General features: G+C 39.7%; 1 protein-coding gene across 4 annotated transcripts in view; it reads right to left on the bottom strand.

Annotated features, from left to right (window-relative positions):
• Positions 1 to 1,030: 1,030 nt before the first annotated feature.
• Positions 1,031 to 22,786, bottom strand: part of LOC129751682 (rho GTPase-activating protein 190) — a 161,871-nt gene continuing 140,115 nt past the window's right edge. For 2 of the 4 annotated variants that reach the window (XM_055747350.1, XM_055747340.1), the window contains exons 4-13: positions 22,130 to 22,670; positions 10,936 to 12,080; positions 10,082 to 10,534; positions 8,523 to 10,012; positions 8,313 to 8,357; positions 7,643 to 8,194; positions 7,195 to 7,574; positions 6,795 to 7,134; positions 6,446 to 6,725; positions 1,031 to 6,373 (exon numbers count right to left, since the gene is read on the bottom strand). In XM_055747350.1, the coding sequence (XP_055603325.1) occupies positions 6,175 to 6,373; positions 6,446 to 6,725; positions 6,795 to 7,134; positions 7,195 to 7,574; positions 7,643 to 8,194; positions 8,313 to 8,357; positions 8,523 to 10,012; positions 10,082 to 10,534; positions 10,936 to 12,080; positions 22,130 to 22,279 (5,034 nt within the window). In that variant the 5' untranslated portion in view covers positions 22,280 to 22,670 and the 3' untranslated portion in view covers positions 1,031 to 6,174. The remainder of the gene's footprint in view (positions 6,374 to 6,445; positions 6,726 to 6,794; positions 7,135 to 7,194; positions 7,575 to 7,642; positions 8,195 to 8,312; positions 8,358 to 8,522; positions 10,013 to 10,081; positions 10,535 to 10,935; positions 12,081 to 22,129; positions 22,671 to 22,786) is intronic. The other 2 variants (XM_055747357.1, XM_055747363.1) reach the window with 2 other exon arrangements.

The following is a 22,786-nucleotide window of genomic DNA, read 5'->3' on the forward strand; positions in this document are numbered from 1 at the left end:
TTTTTAGGCGAAAAACTATTTTTGTTTAAATTCCAATTGTTATTCATATAAGATTAATTGTAAGCGATAATTCAAAGCCAAACAAAACAAAAATCTACCTTACTGAATCTGAGCCATTCTCTCAATTTAGGTCTTGTGAATTCCCACAGGACACGAAAGAAAAGAAAAGGAACCCGTCAAATACATAATAAACGAATAACCTAATAATAAATCAATGAATACAAACCACTTGTCGTGAAACAATATAATGTTTTTAATAATGAGTAAAAAAAGTTTTAAAAAATAAGCTCAAATGTAAGGATATTATATACAAAATAGTGACTTTAGGGACCAAATTTCAAAAAAAGTAACTTCTCAGTGACTAGCCTGAAAAAAGTGACAAAGTTACTAAAAAGTGACCAACTTCTAGCCCTGTATCTTGCTTCAAATTGTTAAAATCCAAAAGATAAAATTCAGTCAATCGCTCGACGCGACCTCTCTCGGTCTCTAGAGGCAACTTTCAGAACTTTTGAATAATGTTCTCGTATTGAAGCTTCCGTTGGGGAGTTTCAGGAAAGTACGTAGCGCCATCTGGTTTTCACTAGGAGAATAAAAAACGTGATTGTGATTTCTAAATTCAATTTTCAAATTCAACACTTTTAATCGCTTGACACGAACTCTCGGTTTATAGGAGCAACCATACTTGACTTCTGCGCTGTTGCATCTGCCTTCTTGACACATGAAGGTGGGCGATCTTATTCCTAAAACTTTTGGTAGAAACCCCGTTTGGCGGTCAAGATTCAAATTTATAAGTATTGTTGGGCATAAGATATTTGTCCAGATCTTGTGCACGTGGAGTGACTAAATTACGCTAGGACTTGCTTTAACTTATCTTGATAAAAAAATAGTTTAAAATGTTTCAACTCTTCGACCGATCTTTTGTATTTTCAACGGTTTTTAAATTTAGCTAAACTTAGGCATACAAAGAAATTTTTGAGCAACGAATTATAGAATTTTTATTGATTTCGGAAAGAAATAATCAATCATGAACTAATTTTATTCATATATTTAAACAATTTTCCACCAGTTGTTTTTGTTGTATTATCCATTATGTTTCAATCTTGGTTTTGTTTTGACACATTCAATACTAGTTTTTTTCATGACTTTTTTTTCGATTTTTTCCATTTGTTTTGTTAAAAACTTCTTACAAAAAGCTAGCAAGGACAAAGAAGAATCATTTTCGTTCCCTCTCATCTCCCTTTCCTCGTTCGATCATTTACTGCGGGGTTTGTTCTGACTTGATTTTTTTTTGTTTTCTGTTTGTTATGCGGCTATTTTTCTTAAACGTGACTGACAATCACCGTTTACATGCAAGTGTTAAGAGGGACGAGTCTTATTTGTTGTTTTCTTTCTTTCTAGTAGGAGCTTTTGGTAGTAATTATTCCAATTTGTGACGAGTATATGCTTGTGTGACTCGATGCTTGTAATGCTCACACCATATTACATTCATGTTCACATTCACTGAAATTTTGAAGTTTTTCAACCTCAGTTTTCTTATCAATTGGAGAAGGATCCTTCAGACATCTATTTCAAACCTCTAATCCAACCGTCCAACCTCTTTGGAGTTAATTTTCCGTTTGAATGGTGACTGTAGCATAAGAGCGCATTTTTTTTGATGAGCTGATGTAATACTATACTTGCAGTGATGTGCAGGGGTCTTCAGTGCTTAAACGAAACGAAAGCATCTTGGATTGATTCTATTATACTTGGGGAAGGAAGGTTTTCTGTCTAACATTCGTTTTATTTTCCTAGAACTTTCTTGGCTTTTATTTGTATCGTTTTCGGTTTACTATCTAAAGTTCTCACTTGTGGGACTTCAGTTGTATTTGCTGAGTAGGTAGGTAGGTAATTGAGAAATGTTCTGCCTTGTATATGTACTCATCCGGCTAACAATAGTATCGTTCGTTCGGATCCTACGACGGGAAGCAATCGAGCATTGGGAATCGAGGTTATTGGAAAACGAACTTAAAATGCGTAGTGTCACATCAATATGTTCTTAAGTTTTTTTTCATAGAGTCTTTTATACTAGGATACAGAGTGTAACAACATTTAGTTCGTTTTTTTGTATCTTTTTTCTTCTAGGTTTTCAGATGTTATGCGTAACGCACAATGGAAAGGAAAATTATTGATTCTGGGAGTAGATTTTTGTAATTTGATTTCGAGGAAGGACAAATGGAGTATTTATCTAAACAGCGTTTTTACATTTCTTTTAAAATGGAACAACTAGCCGATCGCTTACAAAAATGCAGAGGAAGGGACAAAACAACGAGTATTACTGTTTTTAAGTTATCTTTTGGCGTTTTATATCCTTATCCATTATTTGTTCTTAAGATTTTGGTTTCATCAAGACACGAATTTACAACTTGTTTTGGTTTATCATGTTTTAATAGTATTTGTGTTTTTTCAATCGCCTAGATATCTACTAGTGTATGTGCGCGAGACAATTTGAGACGACTATTCTTGGGAATCCTATTCTCATCTTCGCGGTGAATCATGCAGTGATCAATCATTGCCTTAAAATCGCGGCTTTCACGATGGGTGTCCTTAAAGATTACCGTATAAAGCTTTCCAACGCGTTATCATTGGAAGAAGCTCTCAACGTGTACCGCTTTTAGAGCTTCTTTTTCACAGTGAGATTCGTCCTTTTGATTCCGCTGCCTAACATGGATGTGCCATATTTCACTGATTTGATCTCGATCTTTACTTTGTTTCCGGTTTAAAGATGGGTTAAGTTTCATTCACAATCACAATAGTAACCAAATCGCAAAGTAGCTTTCTCCAAATGTTTCGTCGACGACGAATGCTTTTTTTAAGTTGTTTTTGTGTAAGAAGATGTGCACATGTTTGCTCAAGTCATCCGGTAAAGGATACGCCGATAAGGTACAGAACATTATTATTTCCGAGTGATTGAGAACTGAATACAATTCATGAGTGCTAAATGTGATAAAAAAAGTGTCACAACAGGATGAACAGCAACGGTTTGAAGTTATCGCCCTATGGTACATGAACAGTTTCTAAACCAAAATCCTTTTTGAGTATTTGAAAAAATGTTAGAACTCGCTGTATTTTCTCTTTTATCATTTACGAGTTTAATTGTCAATAAAGTTTCAATGTAACAACTCAAGTATAATTGAGGCGTATCGCCAATGCTGCATTTAGAAGGCCAGAGAAAAAAATAAGTTCCAATTAGTGCAAATCATATCAATATCAATACGACACGTTTATGCTGAAAACTGAAAAGCATTGATACATTTTATATTACACTTACTCATACAATTACGCAACACAGTTTATCATTGTGATTTTGTTCTGTTTCCTTGTCCGTGTTCGAACTTGGTATTCCAACCGTCGCTCACTCAAGTAATTGAATACAATTAGCTTATGATCAGTGTCATAAATTGTGTAGACTCTAACAACTATGCACATATGTTTAGCTTTTAAGAAGCGTTTTTTGCATTGGGTACTCTATTTCTATCTAGTAGAACGATCCTTACAGTTTTTCTCCTCGCAAGTATCCTATTTTAAAGTTCGATCGCATTTTAAAATAAAGACTATTTACGTTTTCGTTCTAAAAATAATAAATGAGCCATGACGAAACATAAAATTAAAACAACACAATAAAACAATAGACGTACTTTTAAAGCGTATGATTCTCTCACTTCGTTCTTGTAATAGGATTTCCGCGATCCTCTCTATTCACTCTTTAGAGTGTCTTAGAAACACTTTGCTTTTCATAATATGCTTGTTTGGACCAGAGAACGTTCACAATACATTGGGAAAAATAAAATTTTTAGTAAGTAGTAGGGGTACAGAAATCAATCAGTTTCTTAATCCTTCAGATATTCAAGATTCGTTGGGACGAAAGTTCGTAATGACTTCATAGCTCTGTCGAGAAAACAAACTTCGAATAAAACTTCGAGAAATTTAAGACGGGTGGTTAATAGTTTCGTTAAAATTTTATTCTTGAAAAAAGTCTAATTCAGGATGGCACGTTTCGTTAGTCTCTGGTTAATGAGGTTCTTCAATGTAAGGATTCCAGGGTATTGTAGGACATTTTTTGCTATCTATTGATTTTGTTTTTGGTGTTATTGTGAAGATTCAAGACCTATTTATTTTTCTATAAGGTACACCGGGGTAAGTGGGGACGGGTTTTCATATAGTTCAACTTTAAAAAATCATTAAAAAATCAGCAGTGGGTCAATTTTGATAAAATTGAGTTCAATATGATGCTGAACATGTTTTTCACAAATGCTGAAGAGATGAGCTTGATAGAAGCAAAGCGAAAAAAGTTCTCACGTAAATTGTTATGGCCTGCTGGTGTCTTCACTTGCCCCGCTTTATGGGGTAAGTGGGGACGGTAGATTTTCCCTTTGATTTCTCATGAAATTTTCAACAAATTTGTGTTTTTTTGGTTGAATGCGTTACTTTATTGCTCGAACCGTACGAAATTTCGAAAAAAGTTCATGGTACTATTAATAAGGCATCTTTCAATAATTATTGTATGTAATCCGATACTATTGAAAATATATACTTATTTTAGAAAAAACAAGTACTTTTTCCAATTTTTCTTTATCTAAATGCTAAATAAAGCTAAATTGTATTGAATGAAGGAGAGAAAATTGAAAAAAATGTGTAAACATCAAGTTTTATAAAGCCGTCCCCACTTACCCCAGGTAGGGTTTGGAGACAAAATTTTAGATTTTTGCAAATAAACCCTTTTTTCTCAATTTTTAACCGTCGTTTCTTTTCCTAACTGGTTGTTTCGAATGTAAGGATTGTTTCAATGTAGAGTTTTTCGTCAAGAGCCAGCTAGTTTACGAGAAATTTGCGATTGAAAAAGATGTACATCAACTCCACATCGTAGTTAAAAATAGAAAATTTACAAAAAGTCACCGTAAACATCCGCAATTGTCGGAACCGTAACTCTTTTATAGTTATTGGATAGATTACAAGTAAATTTAACATTCTGCATTAAAAGTTTGAAAAAATAGTACACAGTATTGTTTTAATAGCCACCGTCCCCACTTACCCCGCGTCCCCACTTACCCCGGTGTACCTTACTTGAACATTGAACTCAAGCTAAATTGTGTTTGGAAATGTGCCTGCCTAAGTTTGAAATAAAAAAATAGCCATCAATTTAGAGATAAGTTCTGTGGAACTGCCCATTTTTGAACCCTGGAACTGCCTGGCACTATAAGAAACTTTTTCTTCGTTCGAGTTCCCAATTCGATTGGTTTAAGTTCGAGATGGAACAATTTAAATGGGTGGTTTTATCGATAATATCCTCCTATTTTCGAGAAGAACTACAAGCCTATGGGCGCAAAAAATATATATTCCACATTCGTAATCTACACAGTATCACCACATATTTGTTACAGCTTTCGCTTATCTCTGCGTAAATCATATTGTGTTCACAATCGACTTCTCTATCGCCACTTAGAACAATGCACTAGATTATGTCTTAAAATATACATACAGGTAAATATACAAATATGTTCTGCCATTGTTTCGTTTTCAGATTTCGTAAATACTCTGAAAAATTAGTTAAAATATTGGTGAATCTGTTTGTAGAGTTTCTGTTTTCTGTTTTTCACTTCCACTTGTTCGAAATCATTAACACATTCCAAAATGTTGGTTTCGTGACTTCTGACAAACGTTAATTTTTTGTATCTTTTTCTTCCTGAAGTCTGAAATAGAATAGGCTTTAATTTTTTAAAACTATTTAAAAAAATTAAAACATCTTGGGCTCGATTCTTATCGATTTTTACCAATTCATCACAAATCAGAGGCAAAATATAAGCACGAGCGATTTTTCTGCGTTTATCTCTTGATCGCTTAAAGCATTACACTATGGCATAAATACACGGCTGCACATAAGCATACTAAATTAGACAACACGTTTCATTTTTAGCGTTTGTTTTTTCTTCAAAAATTCCTATCTAAGAGAAAATACTATTTGTAACTTAGCATTCTAATGACCTACACGTAATGTTACATCGATCAATGGAGACATCACACATTTGCCGAAAGTTTCGTTGAAAAATGAAAAGACCGAAAGCGCAAACTAAAAATTAATCAACAAGTAACCTCTACGCTTTCCTAGCGATTCTCATCGCCGCCACCGGTAGCGCTACATCAGACCATCACGAAGGCTTCCTCCCCACAGAACAGAAACGGGAACTGATCGATCATTGTCTGCACAATGTCCTCTAGGTAGGGCCGCATCGTTTCGAAGCGCATCATGTCGGTAAATTCGATTGGAAGCAATGTAGGCCACCAGCAGATCGCTAAATTTTTGCTGTCCATGCTGTTGAGCTTGGAGTTTTCGGATACCCTGCATAACGGACAGGATAAAATTAAGTTGATTAGTGAATCCAAGACATGCAATCGGTCGATTTTAACTTACCTAACGAAGTGTTGGAAAATAAAGCTCAGAATCGCAAAGTTACTCGGTGGTAGTTTTCCGAGCAGAGACCTCAACGCGATCAACCGACAACTCCGGTCGGTTTTGACCTCCATACTGAGGCTACTGATGGACTGCAGCGGTCGGGATCCGGCTATCTCTTCCAGCTCAGACATGCTGTCCGGACTGAACAGCGGTGGCAATTTTTTAGCAAAGAAATCTTTCAGCGCAGTTGCTACGGCGTTCACTGGAATGTCTAGTTTCTCGATGTCCACATCAACTTCTATAAATAATAGTTATTTGTTTGTAAATATTTTTAATCTTATCCCTTAGTTATTTAACAGACACTTACCTTCGTCAAACTTTTGATAGAGTAGATCCACGTGTGTACGATTTCCAGGCACTCGATAGATCCCTTCAGAATCCAGTCCTTCCTGCTCGATGAATTTGACACATTTCTCCACAAACAGTGGAACCAGATTACCATCGGCTTGCTTGAAGCTAGCCAGTGACGGTTGCTGCGGCACTGGTGGAGCATTTTTATTGCTCTTGTTACGACTGCTCGTCTTCTTCGAGTCAGAATCTTTCGAGTCTTTGGAACTGCTCTTGCTACTGTCGATTTCTTTTCCAAACCAATTTTTCTGTTTAGTGATGAGTTTCTCTCGGTCGCCCGTTTTAGGAAGCACACCAAACTGTAAATTAATAATCCGATAATTCATTTCTAAAATAATTTAGCAAAAAGTGCTACTCACGATTGGTGAACTATTGTCCCTCGGAGAGGATACATCAATGCTGGATTCATCTTCTTGCTTGTCCTTGTCCAGACCAATGTTTTTCTCATTTTTCAGCTTCTGATACATCATTGGCATCCCGAGAGCCGATCCAAGTGGACCACCACTCATCATTTGCGGTCCCATACCGTCCGCAGGACCCATTCCTCCTCCACTACCAACACCGAAAGGTCCCGAAGGAATTTTCGGTGGTTGCACTGGAATGGCTGTTCGCTTTTTTCGGTGCCTCGTGTGTCCCTTCGGCTTCCGGTTAATTTTTGAGTAACCGTCGGTAGAGCGTTTTCTTTCCAGCGAACTGGAATCGCTCTCCGAATCAGAGTACTCTTGAATGTTAAATACTGCTGCAATCACAAAAAAAAACATTATCAAATACGGATTATTAGACAGAATATCGCAACTTTCCACTTACTTTGCTCTTTGTCCCTTCGTTGTCTCAGCTTGTTCTTACCACTAGCATCAAGCCCCTGTTGATCCATAGGTACACCACGCTGCCCACCGCCTCCAAAGGTGGTGAATAATTGACTTGCCACATTGTTAACTGCATCGCTGAAAGCATCATTGATCTGTTCGTAGCCCGCTTCATCTTCATAGTCTTCGCTATCGTCTTCGGGTGCCGCCAGAGGAGCATTCTCCAACTGCTGTTGTAGCAACTTCTTCGCTCTCTTCTTCTCCTTCTCCGTCATGGGTTGACCACCTCCACCCATTCCCAAGCTCACCTGACCATCCTGGCCTAGATTCATCCGGGCAATAGCTTCATTCACGATGGCAAAGCTTTTGAGGTTCAGTTTGCCCGGCTGTTTCAACGTTTGGCTAGGCCCTTTTGGTCGTATCTTTTTAGCGAACGAGCTCTGGTTAGGCCTCCGACCGGTTGTGAAAGCGTGATGGGCATTCATGTTTTTCCACATGTCCTCGTTAGTTTTGTTGTCATGCTTTGGGATGAGGAAACCATCGTCCAACCAACCTGTGCGAAAAAAATTAATGTTCCGATTAACCCGATTAAGCTTTAGGTTAACAGCTTTCTGAAACTTTTAAAGATAAACCATGGAAAACCTTTATTAGTGAAGAAAAGCGATAATAACCTGAGTCATAAGTGTTGATCGAGTCCTTGGATCCACTGACATCGGCTGATGTGTGTTCAGAACAATGAATGTAGATGTAGAGAGAAATAGAGCAGAAAATGGTAACCGTATTAGTTTTGAATTGATTGATGATACCGCTTAGCCGTGATTAGTCCCCGAATGTCAAAAACTATTTTGATCTTATCGATTACTTAAATAAATTGAACTTACAATTAATTTCTTCCAGACTACTCTGCGACTGGGATACAGTGTTCGCCTTCAATTGTCTCAAAATTGACGATGGTGTTAGAAGATGATCTGGCGGTGCTGGCTCTGGGGGTGTAGTTGGAGGTGGATAGATCTGGAAGCCCTGGTTGCTGCCACCTTTGTCAAAATCACTGCTATCTTCATAATAGTACATATTGGAGTATTGTTGTTGGTGTTGCTTCAGGTTATCCAAATCGTCTAGCGAATTTATAGATCGGTTGTCAAATAGCATTTTCTGCTGTTGGTGAGGATGCTGATGTCCGCGATATGTCGTTGCGGATCCGTTGATCAAGTAGCTCTCATACCGTGGAGGTGGTTGAGGAGCTTGTTGATGATGATGGTGCATGGAATGTTCCATAGTTCCTTCTCCGGAGTCGATGGTGAGTGGTTCCTCCATATTGAAAGCATGTTCTATCTCCGGTTTCTTGTCCCAAACCTCTTTCAAGAAAGGAGCAAACGATGTAAATTTGAACTGATTATCATCATCCGAAGCCGTAGCAAAGTGTGCTCGAAGTTTATCCGCAACGGCATTACCTTCGGTGATAAGTTTCTGTGACATTTCGTTGTTGAAGAATGCATTGACCCCTCCTTGTTCTGATACAGCTACAATTTGCATCGGCAGATTTGGAATGTTCAGCGAAAAAGCACTTAAAGTAGATAGAGAAGCCTTTCGTTTGCTGGAATACAATAAAATAAATCCATGCACGAGATCATCTCTAAATGCATTAGCTCCGTGATAGGAAGATAGTATAAGTTCTACCCGTCTTTTAGAATCTCCTAAAAACATTTCGAAGATGATATTCCGTTCACCAGCGTTTATACAACACTGTTCAATCATCATCGAGCTGAGAATGTTTTCACTGGAATAGGGATCACCGCAGAAGATGCACATGATGACCCTCAGATCTGGAATGTCTGCAAGATTCATACCGTACTTCAACTCCTCAAACGGAATCGAGTCAATAACACTGTTTAATGTGGTGTCTACAAATCGCGTCTCCTGGCCCGATGCGTAAAATTCATTCTCATCTATGAAAACACAGTGTAGCCTCTCTGCCAACGATTGCCCGTCACTCTGTAACTGCTGCAACGTGGTTTCGCTATTTTTATCATCACTCATAAATACAATGTGTAAGTTGTTGACACTGTCTTTGAAATCCAAGTTATCAACCATAAGCCGCTCCAGTATTTCGTAGATGTAGGTAAACGTTTGCCTATTCGAGTAACAGCAGATCAGCCCCTTAGAAGCTAGCTCGAACTGGAACGAGTCGTTATCCCTATTGATAGTTTCTATGTTCAATCCATAAACCTGGTTGTCCACGATGTACTCGCCGTTGTCGTTACAATGCTGATGTACTTTATCGATGAATTCGTTGGCTATGTAATCCAGTCCGATAACTATCAGGTTTAACTGCAGTTGACCATCTTTTTGTGCAAACCTTGGGTTTGGCAGCCTGTTGAAAAAAAAACATAACACATGAAAAATTATGAATTTAATTTATAAATAAGTTATAAATACTCACGACTGATTGGCTATAAGTATTCGCTCGATCAGTGCGTCCATGCAGTTCGGGAAAGCGGGACAGTGCTCTCGAATTGGACAATGCACGAATCCCAGATGTTGGAACAGCATTAACTTTCGATCTTGATCCAACCGATCAAGCAGTTTATAGCGTAGGTCATCTTGAAGTACGTCTGTGATTTCCTTGATGTCATTCTGGGTGATCGTGCCCGAGGGTTCGATGTTCTTGAAGTGATAGAACAAATCGGCGTGCTCCATCAGCAGCTCCTGAAAATTATGTTTGGCCTTCTCGATGAGTTCTCGCTGATGGTTATCGTATATCTGCTGACAGTCGTGTTCCGAAAGCGCTTCGAAACACTCCCGCCCCATGAACAGTACACGAACTTCGGCAAGTTGTTTACCGGGCGTTACGTAGCCAGTTTCTTCCAGCAACTTCTTGAACTGCTTCTTCCATCTGTGAGGTAAATCCGGAAAAATGTCGTTAGTGGCAGTAGTTATTATTATAAATTCGAATTCAATCACAAACTCTTCAATTGAAACTCAAATTCACCTTTTTGGCATCCTTTCGAAGTAATAGTTATTAGTATTACACAACACAATGCAAGCCAAGACAGGGAATAAAAACAAAAGAAAGAGTTCAGTTAGATTCAGAGACAAACACATGCTGAATGCACGTTCTACTCTTTCATATGGTTAAATCTATCACAAAGCACCAGTTTGGTTGAAGAAAATGTCATTCGTTTAAAGCCGATCTGCACACCAAGCCATCTGATTCGATGATGACGATTGCCATCTCGAATACTACCTCTCAAGTCTACGTACAATCATCTACAAAAAAAATAATTCAATACTTACTCTAATCGTTTTTGCTCCTGTTGCAGCGCGTTCATGTGATTTTTGAAAACGGTTTCTGCTTCGGGTGTCTCTAGAATATCGAAAGGTATTCGATTCTCGTCCTCCATGTCACTCATATCACTCAATTCTGCCCAGCTTCCACCGCGTTCAACAGCATCGAAAAAGTACTGCTCATATTCCACATGATTCCGAAAATATCCTCGAATTGATTGCCAATCTCCGTAGGAATCCAACTCCAACGTGAGACTATTCATGTCGGGTAAAATTTCCTGCAAAACGCAGGCAAACGAATCCATGTAACTTTGAAGCTTCTTGGCCTGGTAGTCCTCCCGGAGTTTCTTGATATGTCGCCTGAAAAGCCGCTGACCGGCTTCTTGGCCGAAGAGATCCAAGAAATCCAACCATTCCTTGTGGTTGCTCAACTTCTTTGAGGAACTGCTCCAAATTGACCTGTGGTCCGTAATCTGCGTTCGTATCAAGTGGGTGACGTAATCTGAGCTGGCATTAAGTAGATCAGTTCGCTGCTTAGCTGCCTCAGCGTACGAAATGACCTTCGACCGCTGCTTAACTTTGTCGATCATTTGTGCCAAAACTATGAACGCCTGGTCAACGTTGATGCCTTCATGCGCTGATGTTTCCACCATCGCAATCTGACCTTTGTACTCCTTCCGAGCAACGATTTTCTCCGCCTCACGAACGTATAGTTCGTTTGCGTCGTCATTTTTAGTAGTCACCAGTACAACGGGCTTCTTGTTCTTCAAAACGTTATTGATTATCTGCGTAACGAACTCAACCTGCTTCTCAACCGTTCGATTCGGTACTACACTCACGTCGAAGACGCAAACGAATCCATCGACTAGAAATCGCCCTTCCTGCAGCACAATCTCTTCGTACTCGTGCTCAATACCGAGCTGATTTTTGCAGATATATTTCAACTTTTCCTGCGAATTGATTCGGATGGCCGAACACCGTTTGGTGTACGGTTCCATCTTGCCCACCTTGAACGGCTGAAAGGTGGCATCATCGACGAATTCGGTTTGCTCCACCAGACTGAAGTTGTAGTCGACTCCCTCGTCGGATGTTTTGCGCACCTCGCCCCAGTACAGGAAATGATCATTGTTGACAACTCGACCGCTGAAGTCCGACTGTGAAGAGGAAATGAGGTTAAAAGAGTTGTATTTGAGTTGTATATCCATTGCAAGAGAAAGCTGTTTAAACCTTAAATATAAAGGGCTCAAGAATATCACTACAATTTTGCCATTTTCTTCTGTTAGTCCAGATAGAGTTGACCCTAACTCTACTCGGCCAGCAGGCAGTAAGAAATAACCAAAATATTATTCTTAATAATGCAAGAATAAAGATTTCATGAATTTATTCCCCCAATGGGACTCCCTCCCAGAAGATTTTTTTCTGATTTAGATGCACCCGAATGAAGTAAAAAGCCCCCAATCTTCCAATAGTGTTGATGATGGTTAATGAACAATGGTTCACCCACACGTATGGATATGTGATCAAAACTTTCTACATATACATATATGTAACTACCTACCCAATAAGCCTTTTAGCATACAAATTTGTTCCTGATTTTATCAACAGCGAATTACTTTCGATTTCAATATTTCTGGATACTCCGCGTTACCCAAACTATCTTGTCAACAAATTTTTCGATATGAATTTTCAGCATCCCATGAACTAGTCTACGTTGTGGCTCAAAGAAAGTAGTCAAAAGTTAAAAAAGCTATGCGTGCCCGAAGAAAATTCCTCCAATTCACTCGGTCTATGGCAACCTTTCTTCAATTTTTCGGGCATTCAACATTCGCTACACTACTAACCACCTCGCTCGACAGTAGTCCGGGATTCTCGCAAAATGTCCTCTCCAGCGTATCCGTCCACACTTCGCCACCTTCTGGGTTCGGAGTCGTGCGAGTTCGTGATTCATTGTTCGCCTTCACAATTCGCTCTCCTGCACACCCTCCAAAGATGGTTGAACACTCGTCGCTCGAATACTAAGTGTTTTCGACCGCAGTTGCTTGTGGAGTCCATAGTAGGTACGACTTCTACTGGACAAGCGGGCTCGGCTGGTCTCTGGTATCCGCAGACCGGTATATACTTCGTGTTGGATGAATAGATAATGCGTAGGGACTTGGTGTTCACGACATTTTTGGAGGATTTGCCGTAGTTTGAAGGTCTTGTCCGTCCCCCATGAAGCCAGCCTGATGACTTCCCATTCTCTGTAAGCGGCATTGAGGACAGTGGTCGCTCGGAAGTTCTCACACACAGTCCGTTTTGTCGCCCTTCTTGTAGATGGGGCACGTTATCCCCTTCTTCCACTCCTCTGGTAGCTATTCTGTATCCCAACGTCTTAAGTTCCTGCATGTGCGCCGTTCAGCTGTTCATCGAAATGCTGCTTCGACCTTTTGATCACCTCACATTCCGACTTGTGGCACAAAGGCGAGAGGCGTTGAGCATCTGATAGGACTTCCGTGTTTCCTGGGAACGATACAGCTCCTCGAGCTCCTCCTCCTCCTCCAGGCAGCGTTTTCTCTCCTGGAAAATTCGGACTCGCTGCCTCTTCCGCTGACGGTTTCGACAAGTGCTTCTTCGCACTACTGCCGCCCATGAGGCATTTTCTTCGTCCATCACCCTCCTCCTTGTCGAACCAGTCGTTCCGTTAAGTTCGTTTCACATGACCGATGACGTTCTCCGGAACGATGTTGATGACTGACTTGATGGTATCCCAACATTTCTTGAGAGGGGCTTCGTCAAGCTCACCCTCTGCCGGCAGCGCTGCTTCGAGCGATTGCGCGTAGTCTTCTGCGACCTCAGGTTGCTTCAGTCGTGCGATATTAAACCGAGGCGGGCGTCGGTTTCGTTTGTTGTTCACTGCGGAGAGTTTTGGGCGCATCTTCACCATCACCAGCTAGTGGTCTGACTCTCTGTCCGAGAAATGCCGACTGTCTATCAAAACGTGATCGATCTGTGATTACGTTTGGTACGATGATCTCCAAGTGAACTTGTGTGAGTGGTGGTGCTGGAAAAAGGTACTACGTAAGGCCATTTATTTGGAGGCGGCAAAATCTATAGTCTGGGGCCGTTTTCGTTTGTCAGCTGGGACGCGCTGAATTTATACAGGTCATCAATTTGTTCTTATTTACAACGAATGAGGTTAGAAAAAAAAAACGTGCATGATGGGACTTCAACGTAGCTTATAGTGCTACCACTGACCATACTGACTGGACACTCGATTTCGTTTTCTGGATAATTTTTCCAGAAAAAAAAAACAAAAAAAATCATTTTTCCAACAGTACGCAATGTCGATTCCAGAGTGCGCATCGATCAATTTGAAGAAATGCTATCCCAGTTAGGAAATGCCACCCAACTTTAAAAATAAAATACGCAATTTCTACGATAAAATCGGGCTAAACAGGACCATTTTTCCTACAGGGCATTTTTTGTCAAATTTTTCAGGTTCGCCACCTGCCGTCGGTATTGCGAACCTGCAAAAGCTGACAACAAAAAATAAGACAGAAAATGGTTGAATTTTTGTTCTAAGAGTCAAGTCAGTGTGGTCAGTGGTGCTACAGTAGACTGGCCCATAACAAAAAAAATCCTTATATTCTACGCGGCACCCCCACAGTGTATAAAGGACGCCTTGGTAGCAAGGTTGCGAAATCTCATGAGATTGAGATTTTTTTGAGTGAGATTTTCCCTTTTTGAATCTCAGTGTGATGTTAGGTAATCTCATCGTGAGTATCACAAGCGGTTTTTGTCTTGAATGTCAACGCCTTCTCAGCCTGAGAATCACGAGCAGAAAAACTACTTTTTGGAGGGCAGAGTTGCCATGGAATAATATTTGTGCAAGCAATGAAACAATAAAACAATGAAACAAGTTTTATAGTTCAGAAAAAAACTGAGCATACCACAACTTTTTAAAAACTGTCAGTTATACTTGATGAATGTTAAAGGCCAGTTATACATTTTTTAAACATTTTTATAGAGAACAAACTGTTAAAAGCTCAGTATAATCAGGTTGATGATAAGAATTCGTTTTTTTTTATTTCTGTCTAAAGCAAAGTTGCGAAATCTCGTTCAGTTAAGAATTTATCGAGTGAGGTTCTTCCTTTTTGAATCTCAGTGTGAAATGTTAACGTTGATTGTGAATGAAAGTTTTGATTTCAAAACGTCTTTCTGAAGAATGTATTATCATGACTTGTAAGAATCTGATTATAATATTTAGGTCTTAGTTTAATGAAAGTTTTACAGGATGAGCAAAAAGTTTTTATGACCAAATATGTTAATGAGTCTCGCTCGTTTTCAGAGGATTAAAGACATGCAAGTTATGAAATTGTATTTCCTACAGTAATGTACTTTTAAATCTCTTAAAAACATTGATGCAAAGTTTTGCAATCATGGAAAAGAACCGAAAACATTGAAATGCCCAAGCTCAAAATTCTTCAAAAACCCCCAATGGCTTAATGTGCTTGCCAGAAAAAAAACATTTCAAATCTTCTGCACATTACAAGAAACCATAAAAAAATAGCAAAATCTGAATAGCTAAATATTTGATTATTATAAATATTAACACAAAAAGTACCGCAAAGACAACTAAGCTGGGAAACACTAAAATTCAGAATTAAAATTATAAGGATCCACCGGGCCTAATTTTTCAAATTTAGTATCTTTGAGTTACCGAAAGTTTGCAAAAAAAAGTTTTGTGATTTTATTTATAGCATTCGAGCTATGCTTTGCTTTTACTAGTACCGGCGACCTTAAAAACGAAGTTGAAATTTATAGGTAGAGTTTTAATATAAAGGAAGAAAATAGTTTCTTAATCTTCCAAACAAATTAAATTTTAAAATATAAAAATTGAAAAAAGATTGTTACCAACGAAAAACCATTCCAATTAAAACGCATGGCATCCCAGCTTATGCAACCGGCTGGAATCGACCACATATGAAAAGCATTTATGAACCAAATAAAAAGTAATAAAGAAATATCAACATTTTTCCTTTCAAATGAAAGCGGCGGTTTGTAGCTTCTATCCTAACGGTTAATCTTTTTTATTTCAATTTGAAAAAGACATTTTAATGATTTTTTATGCATTTTAAAGATTTTCTTTTTCAAGAGAAGGAAAGCCGGTTTTATTTGCACCGGCTCACAGATCTTTTTCAAATATTATCTCGACTCGCGTGATGTTTGAAATTCCCTGTGGGAAATTTCTGAAGTAGAAAACATGATCGTTGCACCAAAAAGTAGGATATGATTCATACCAGCCTATCTAATGTCCGATAAATCCACTTATTCTATTAAGAGCGTTTCCAGATGATTTATAGAATTCTAAATAGAAAAGAGAATTTGTCAGAAATAATAATGTGCCATTGAATATTAAGATTGATCAATATTTTTGTACTACCATTTGGAGTAATTGTAAAATCGCTTCTTTTGTTAAGCGGCCTTACTTCTATTTTTTTTTATTTTTATCTGGATTTTTTATTTTCATAGCTGGATTTTTAACGATTTTTGAGTACGTCTAAAAACGCCCTTTAAAAGAAACTCGTGAAACCCTTGGAAAAAACACTGTTCAATTTTAGTAAAATGGCTAGTTTAGACTGTTAATTGATCATTCACAGCCCAGTTCATCTTTTTGAAGTGGTCTTTGTGAAATCGGGAATGTTAAGATTGGTTTCGAAAATTGGTTTTCTCTACGGTTGTTCCGGATCTTTTACAGTCTCTAAGTGACTATTACTGTCAAAAATTCTGCAGAAAATTGCACCACCAATGAGTAGTTTGGAACAGAGAAGGGATGTCAATGACCAAGGACGTTTAAAAAAAGATCGTTTGAAAAGAGAATTAAATAAAAGTTGAAACAAAGGACAGCTTATCACTGACATCACGGCTTCTATAATTAAATTTCTCATTTAGTTGATATAAAAAAGTAGGTTTTAATTCTGAATGTATAGATGCATATTTGTTAGAATACATGATCTTTATTAATATTTCCAAATTTAGACATCCTTCACTCGTACACATCATGCTCTGAAAAAGGGACCGCATAAAATTTGATGACTGTGATCATATTCCAGTTCAACATATTTTTTTTTGTATGTCAACAGCCGAGAAAAAAAAAACCTAAAAAAATCTGAGTTTTGATCTTTTTTTTTGTCAAAATTTCAGCCCTTGAGAGTTAAAACAAACATCGATTGTCGATTTTTCTATTTATGTATTCTATGCTTAGCTAACTAAGCATATTTTACTGATTTCAAATAGCCAGAAAATCGATTAGAAATGTGGCTTTTTATCCCATATTATGTTGTTGCTTTTAATTTTGAAAACCAATAAAGCGTCAACGACTGAATTTTATATTTTTTTTTATTTAAGTCGTCTTGACTATGAAATTATGTTATAAATTGTTTAGTACCAAAGCGCCGTATTTGCAAATTATAAAATTAAAGTGTTGTTCTCAACATTTATAAGGTAGTGTGTTGTGTACAGACACATTTTATAACATTAGGTACCACGAGCTTTAACACTTTCGTTATTAAAAAGTTTCAATAAACTCCAATCATTAAAGCGCTCTTATTTTTTTTTATATCGAAGCGTTTGGAGTCGTTCAACTTGGCGTGTCGCTAGTGTGAAAAGCTAATCACATTATACGATACATTCAAATATTCCATAGATTCGTTACAAATTTAACTGTCGTCAAAAAATAGTAGGGGAAAAAGTGGGGAATATAGCTGAAGATTTCTCTAATGGGATTCTGGATTTGTGATTTTTTTCTAGATGTGATGCTCAGCGAATTTCGTTTGGCATCAAAAGCTTTGAGCATCACAACGAAATTCATTGTGCTGCTTTATTGATACTCATCACGGTGAGTATCAATTTCAAATGATAATCTGAAATCTTGCAACTCTGCTTGGTAGTAATTACTTTACTTCCACATAACTTACTCATGATTTTCACATAAAGTCAAAGTGGATGGCGTTTGGAGTTATTTTTCTCAAGCGTGCTAGTGAATTCTTATAAGAATTGAACCTGATATCAGTCTTCGGCTATTTCGTGGTTTTCCGGATATTTGGAACTGTGGTCAACGTTGCAGATGTTCGAAGTTTCGCGCAATAAGAGAATTCATTCTGCTACGGAAAGTGATTCGGTTTGAGAAGTTCCGGCGCATCGAAAAGTAAAGTCATGTTTGGTAAACAGTAAACTCCGATTAGTGGCTCCAAGATATCGTTGCATCCTGGTGAGTTCGATGCAAGTTATTTTTTTTATTGTTTTCGAATTTTAATTTTGTGGATATTTTCAGGCCAGTCAACCGGGATCTCTAAAGGAAGCAAACCAGAAAGGAAATAGAAAGTCATAAGCATGCAGATTCCGCGGAATTCTCATCACAAAAAAGTGTAGTGACAGTAAGTGTTGTGTTGAATAATAATGGTGGTAATAAATTTGAATAAATTTCATATTCGTTGTTATTTATGAAAAACAAAAAAAGAAAAAGCATCAAACAAATCGACCTAAATTTCATTTCGAAACTAAAATTAATTCATGACGCTTTCATCATCCCATTCCGTCGAACATAATGAAAATTCACGTAAATTGCAGCTGAGTCTATAGCATGCGAATTCTTATTGACGTGCGTTCACATGTTTTACTGGTAGAAGCTACGTGAAAATCAATTGGATAAAAAATATGTGTGTTTCACGTAGCCACGACGTGCGGATTATTTTGGGTGTATGAAAAATCGACATACTTTGACTCTTTGTGTTCTAAAATATGTTTCCAGTATGCTAAAAAGTTCAGAATTTCAGGAATTGTCAACAAACAAGTTTGTAGAAGATTGTGACGCGATACGAGTTGGCTGTGATGAGTTATCCGCAATGGAATGAGTGATTTTTTCGCATTTCTTTGATATATTGTGAACGGTGTACATACATGTATGTATGTATGTATGTATGTTTTTTTATTAGTTGATCACCCAGGTGGTAAATCCTTTTTACGGATTGCATTCCAAGGCACGGCGAGCGACCGAGTCCTCCCAGTATGCTACTCTGGGTCCATGAGTGCAATTGGACGACTCATGATACTATACTATGTACCTCTACGCCATAAAGTCCACCTGGGGCCTCTGACCATAATTCCCATCCGGACCTGCATCGAAGGCTATACCCGAGATGGGAGACCAAGTCCGCCGCTTAAGCGCTCATCGGCTAACTCCAGTTCGAGTCAAAACTCCAGCATATATACCCTGCCTCTTGCTACGGTTCATGACTAAGGACCTCTCCTCTGACGACTCGAGGTCCGGCCTTTACTCGCAACTCGCTTGGTTTCCACGTCTATCGTGCGCTCCGCCTCTGTTCGAGACCACTGCAAGTTACCAATGATCTCTCCTCTGACGACTCGAGATCTTGGCTCCGCTTGGTTTGGCTCGAGGCCCTCTCCTCTTTGCCCGTCCGTGTGCCGAATCGAGAGCAGCTTATCCTGGACACGCGCCTGTCACAGCACACGTCCGGGTCTTAAACGCTTGCGACTCAGATAAATCCCGACGGTGATGTCATCCTACCCGACTCGAGTGGCTCATCCGACGGCGACGTGAGACCACTCTACCCGAGAACACTCCGCGACGTGAATACTCTTCCCCCTACGAGTTCGACTATGGAGAGGGTCAAGTCTTATCCCCGCAGCCTCCACCTCCACCCGCCGGATACTCCACGACAGTAACGTTGGAGGTATCTTACACAGACGCGCGACCTACCTAGCAGCTCGGCATACGCAGAAGGTAAAGTCTTATCTTTGTATGCTTTACTGCCAGGGTCGGACGCACACTACTCAGGTGCTCTCCGACGAAGGAGTCACTCTACATCGGTCGCGGACTGGTGCTGGTTCCAAATCCTCTGCAGGGCAGTCATGATCCGGGTGAACCCATCGCCGACCACACGCCAAGTATTGGCATCCTCCCACATCCTCCGCACGATGTTGTCGGCTGTCGTATCTGGTCCGCAGGTGGCAAGCATTTTAGCACGTACCCCTTCGAACCTCGGACAATTGAACACTACGTGTTCTGGTGTCTCTATTGTGTCACCGCAGGGTGGACAGGATGGCGAGGCCACGTGTCCAAACCGATGCAATGGTGGTACTGCATGAAACATATGTGACCAGTCAAGAACTGTGTCATGCAGAAATCCACCTCTCCATGTCTCCGGTCCATCCAGGATCCGATGTTCGTGGTCAAGCGATGGGTCCAACGGCCACGTTCCGAGCTGTCCCACTGGTGCTGCCAGTTGGACAACGAGGCCTCTCTGGCATGTTTTCGCACGTCGGGCATGTGCCTGTGCTCGTAGCAGAAGGTATCTTCCTCTAGCAAGACCGGGATGGACATGACCCCCGCCACAACATCAGCAGCTACCGAGGACACTGTTCGGTATGCGCTGATTACTCGCAGGTTCTTCAGCCGCTGCAGACTGCAGAGCTTTTGCAGGTTACACTGCCTGCTCAAGGCTGCCTTCCAGGCTGCCGCTCCGTACCGCAAAATGGACGAGGTCACACTCGCCAGGACCCTCCTTCTGCTGCAACGGATCGCCGAGTTGTTAGACATGGCCCGTGAAAGGGCTGCTGTCGCCATTGCCGCTCTTTTATAGACGTAGTCGACGTGGGCCGTAAAGCTCAGCCGGTCGTCGATCATCACCCCCAGGTATTTGATCGCACGCTTGGATTCGATTGCGCACGGTCCAACTGCAATCGTCCCTGATTGTGCTGAGATCAGGTTGGTGATCAGCACCATCTCGGTCTTGTGGTGAGCCAGACGTAAGCTCTTGGAGCACATCCAACTTTCACCTTTTCGATAGCTACTGTGGCAAGTCTCGCTCCCGTGAGGAAACGCAGTCTAAGTATCTATCCTTGTGGAACCCCTGCCGAGACTCTCACTGTTTCCAGTCCAGCGTATGTATGTATGTATGGTTCCCCCATCGGTAGCAAGGTTCTGCCTATGGCTGTGTGGCTTGGCCTTCGAATTTCTTCTAGGGCTTCCACGGTCCGATGGTTCGTCGAAGGAAAGCATCCAAACCTCAGAAACCTACAATAGCCGGCTACCCGTGCCGCTATAGTCTCTTCAGATTAACCCCAGATGCATTCCCTCTGAAAAATTGATAAACATATAATTTCTTGTACAATGAAACGCATCTTACCTGTCGGCATCTTATGGGATTCGAACCCAAAAGTTTGCTGGTCGATACCGGGAATCAAACCCGGTACGCCTGGGTTACCAGATTAGTGCCAGCCCATCCCCTAGACTACATCAGCGCTCATCCAGGCGTAAAAAAGACTTTAGTGTACACTTAATAGGCATAAGATAAGTGCAGATAAGTGCATAACGAGTACCCGGGGTGAACTGGACAACATTTTTTTCTAAGGAAATACATATTTTCTTAAATAAATTTTCACGAGGAACAGTTTTGTAGTTCCTATAGTATCAATTTTTCAGCACAAACGAAATCTCCTCATCATCTTTACATAAATATTTAAAAATTACCAACTAGGTTTTCAAGTGACGAAAATATTTTAATTTTTGAGCACCGGAAAATATGCTCTTATGATCTTTAAATCATCTTGCTTTATAGTGTACCCACTTCGACATGATGTACACATAGTTCCTCAATTTTCACCATCATTAAATTTTAGATTTTTCATAAAACCTAATCAATTTTCAAATGCGTTTTATTTTAACTTGTTGACTAGGGGCGAACAGAGCACCATTGATCGGGACAAGATGAGCATTTTCTGCCGAAGAATCTAGCCGCGAATTGAACTCGATGAAGCCAACTGAATTATAGAGCTACAGCTTGATTAGTTTAATCTGACAATTTAGCCTATTGCTAAGGTTTCGGAGAGATAATCAGAGGACTCGAGTTCGATTCCTGGTCGAGGAGATTTTTTTTTCATTTATTATTTTAACTAGTTTCAAAATTTGAAATTTTTTGTGTTTGAATGTGTTTAAATCTAGAATAGGATAGCTTTTTAATTGTTTAAATACTGTGAACCATCTGAGAAGATCAAATAAATAAATAAATTGCAAAAACTTAGTTATTTTTTTATACAACGTTATGTCCACTATAGAGTGGTTTTTAATTTTGTGTAAAGCTCTCGAAAAGCGAATTCCTTGCAATGCAAAACGGCTTGGTGTAGGAGGGAGAAGAAAACTTACCTGACTCAGCACCGAGATGTGATCGATGGCGTAATCGTCGGTCCGCGGTCTCACGAACCGATTGCACAGGCAGGATTTGCCCGCGCCCAGCTGGCCCTTATCCTTTTCGACACCGGAAAGCCCCACGACGGAGACATTGATCTGTTTCATTACTTGCTCGCGCCCGGCCGGTAGAAAATTGTAGTGGTTTTGGGGTATTTAGCTAATCCCTCTTACTATTTTTGTTTGCGGGAAGTTGGACAGCTAAGTCGTCAGATAGGTCACCACACAATCGAAGCAAAAGTCAAGTCGATTTTTCACAGTTAGTTTTTTTGGCGTTTTCTCCCTCTGCCAGAGATAAGCTGTTGGGTGGGTGTTTATGTTGCTTTTGGTGGTCAATTTATGTAGATTTCGATGCTAAACTTTTGGCTGTTGCTTTTTTCTTGTTGCTCTGCGGGTGGATCTTTTATTTGCCGTTTGTTTTTTTCGTGCTCTGGAACTTGTTAGTGTTCTTCTTTGCCGGCTGTCTCAGTTGGACGGACTCTTGTTTGATGAGATAATCCTACATGTAATGACAGAAAGAATGAAAAAAGTTGCGTCATTAGTATCGTGGCTTCCACCAGGAGCGTCTATAAATCAACGCAATATAAATAGAAGGTTTGATTACCAAATCGAAGT

Source organism: Uranotaenia lowii, chromosome 1, assembly GCF_029784155.1.
Source record: "Uranotaenia lowii strain MFRU-FL chromosome 1, ASM2978415v1, whole genome shotgun sequence".
In the NCBI taxonomy this organism is placed as follows: domain Eukaryota; kingdom Metazoa; phylum Arthropoda; class Insecta; order Diptera; family Culicidae; genus Uranotaenia; species Uranotaenia lowii.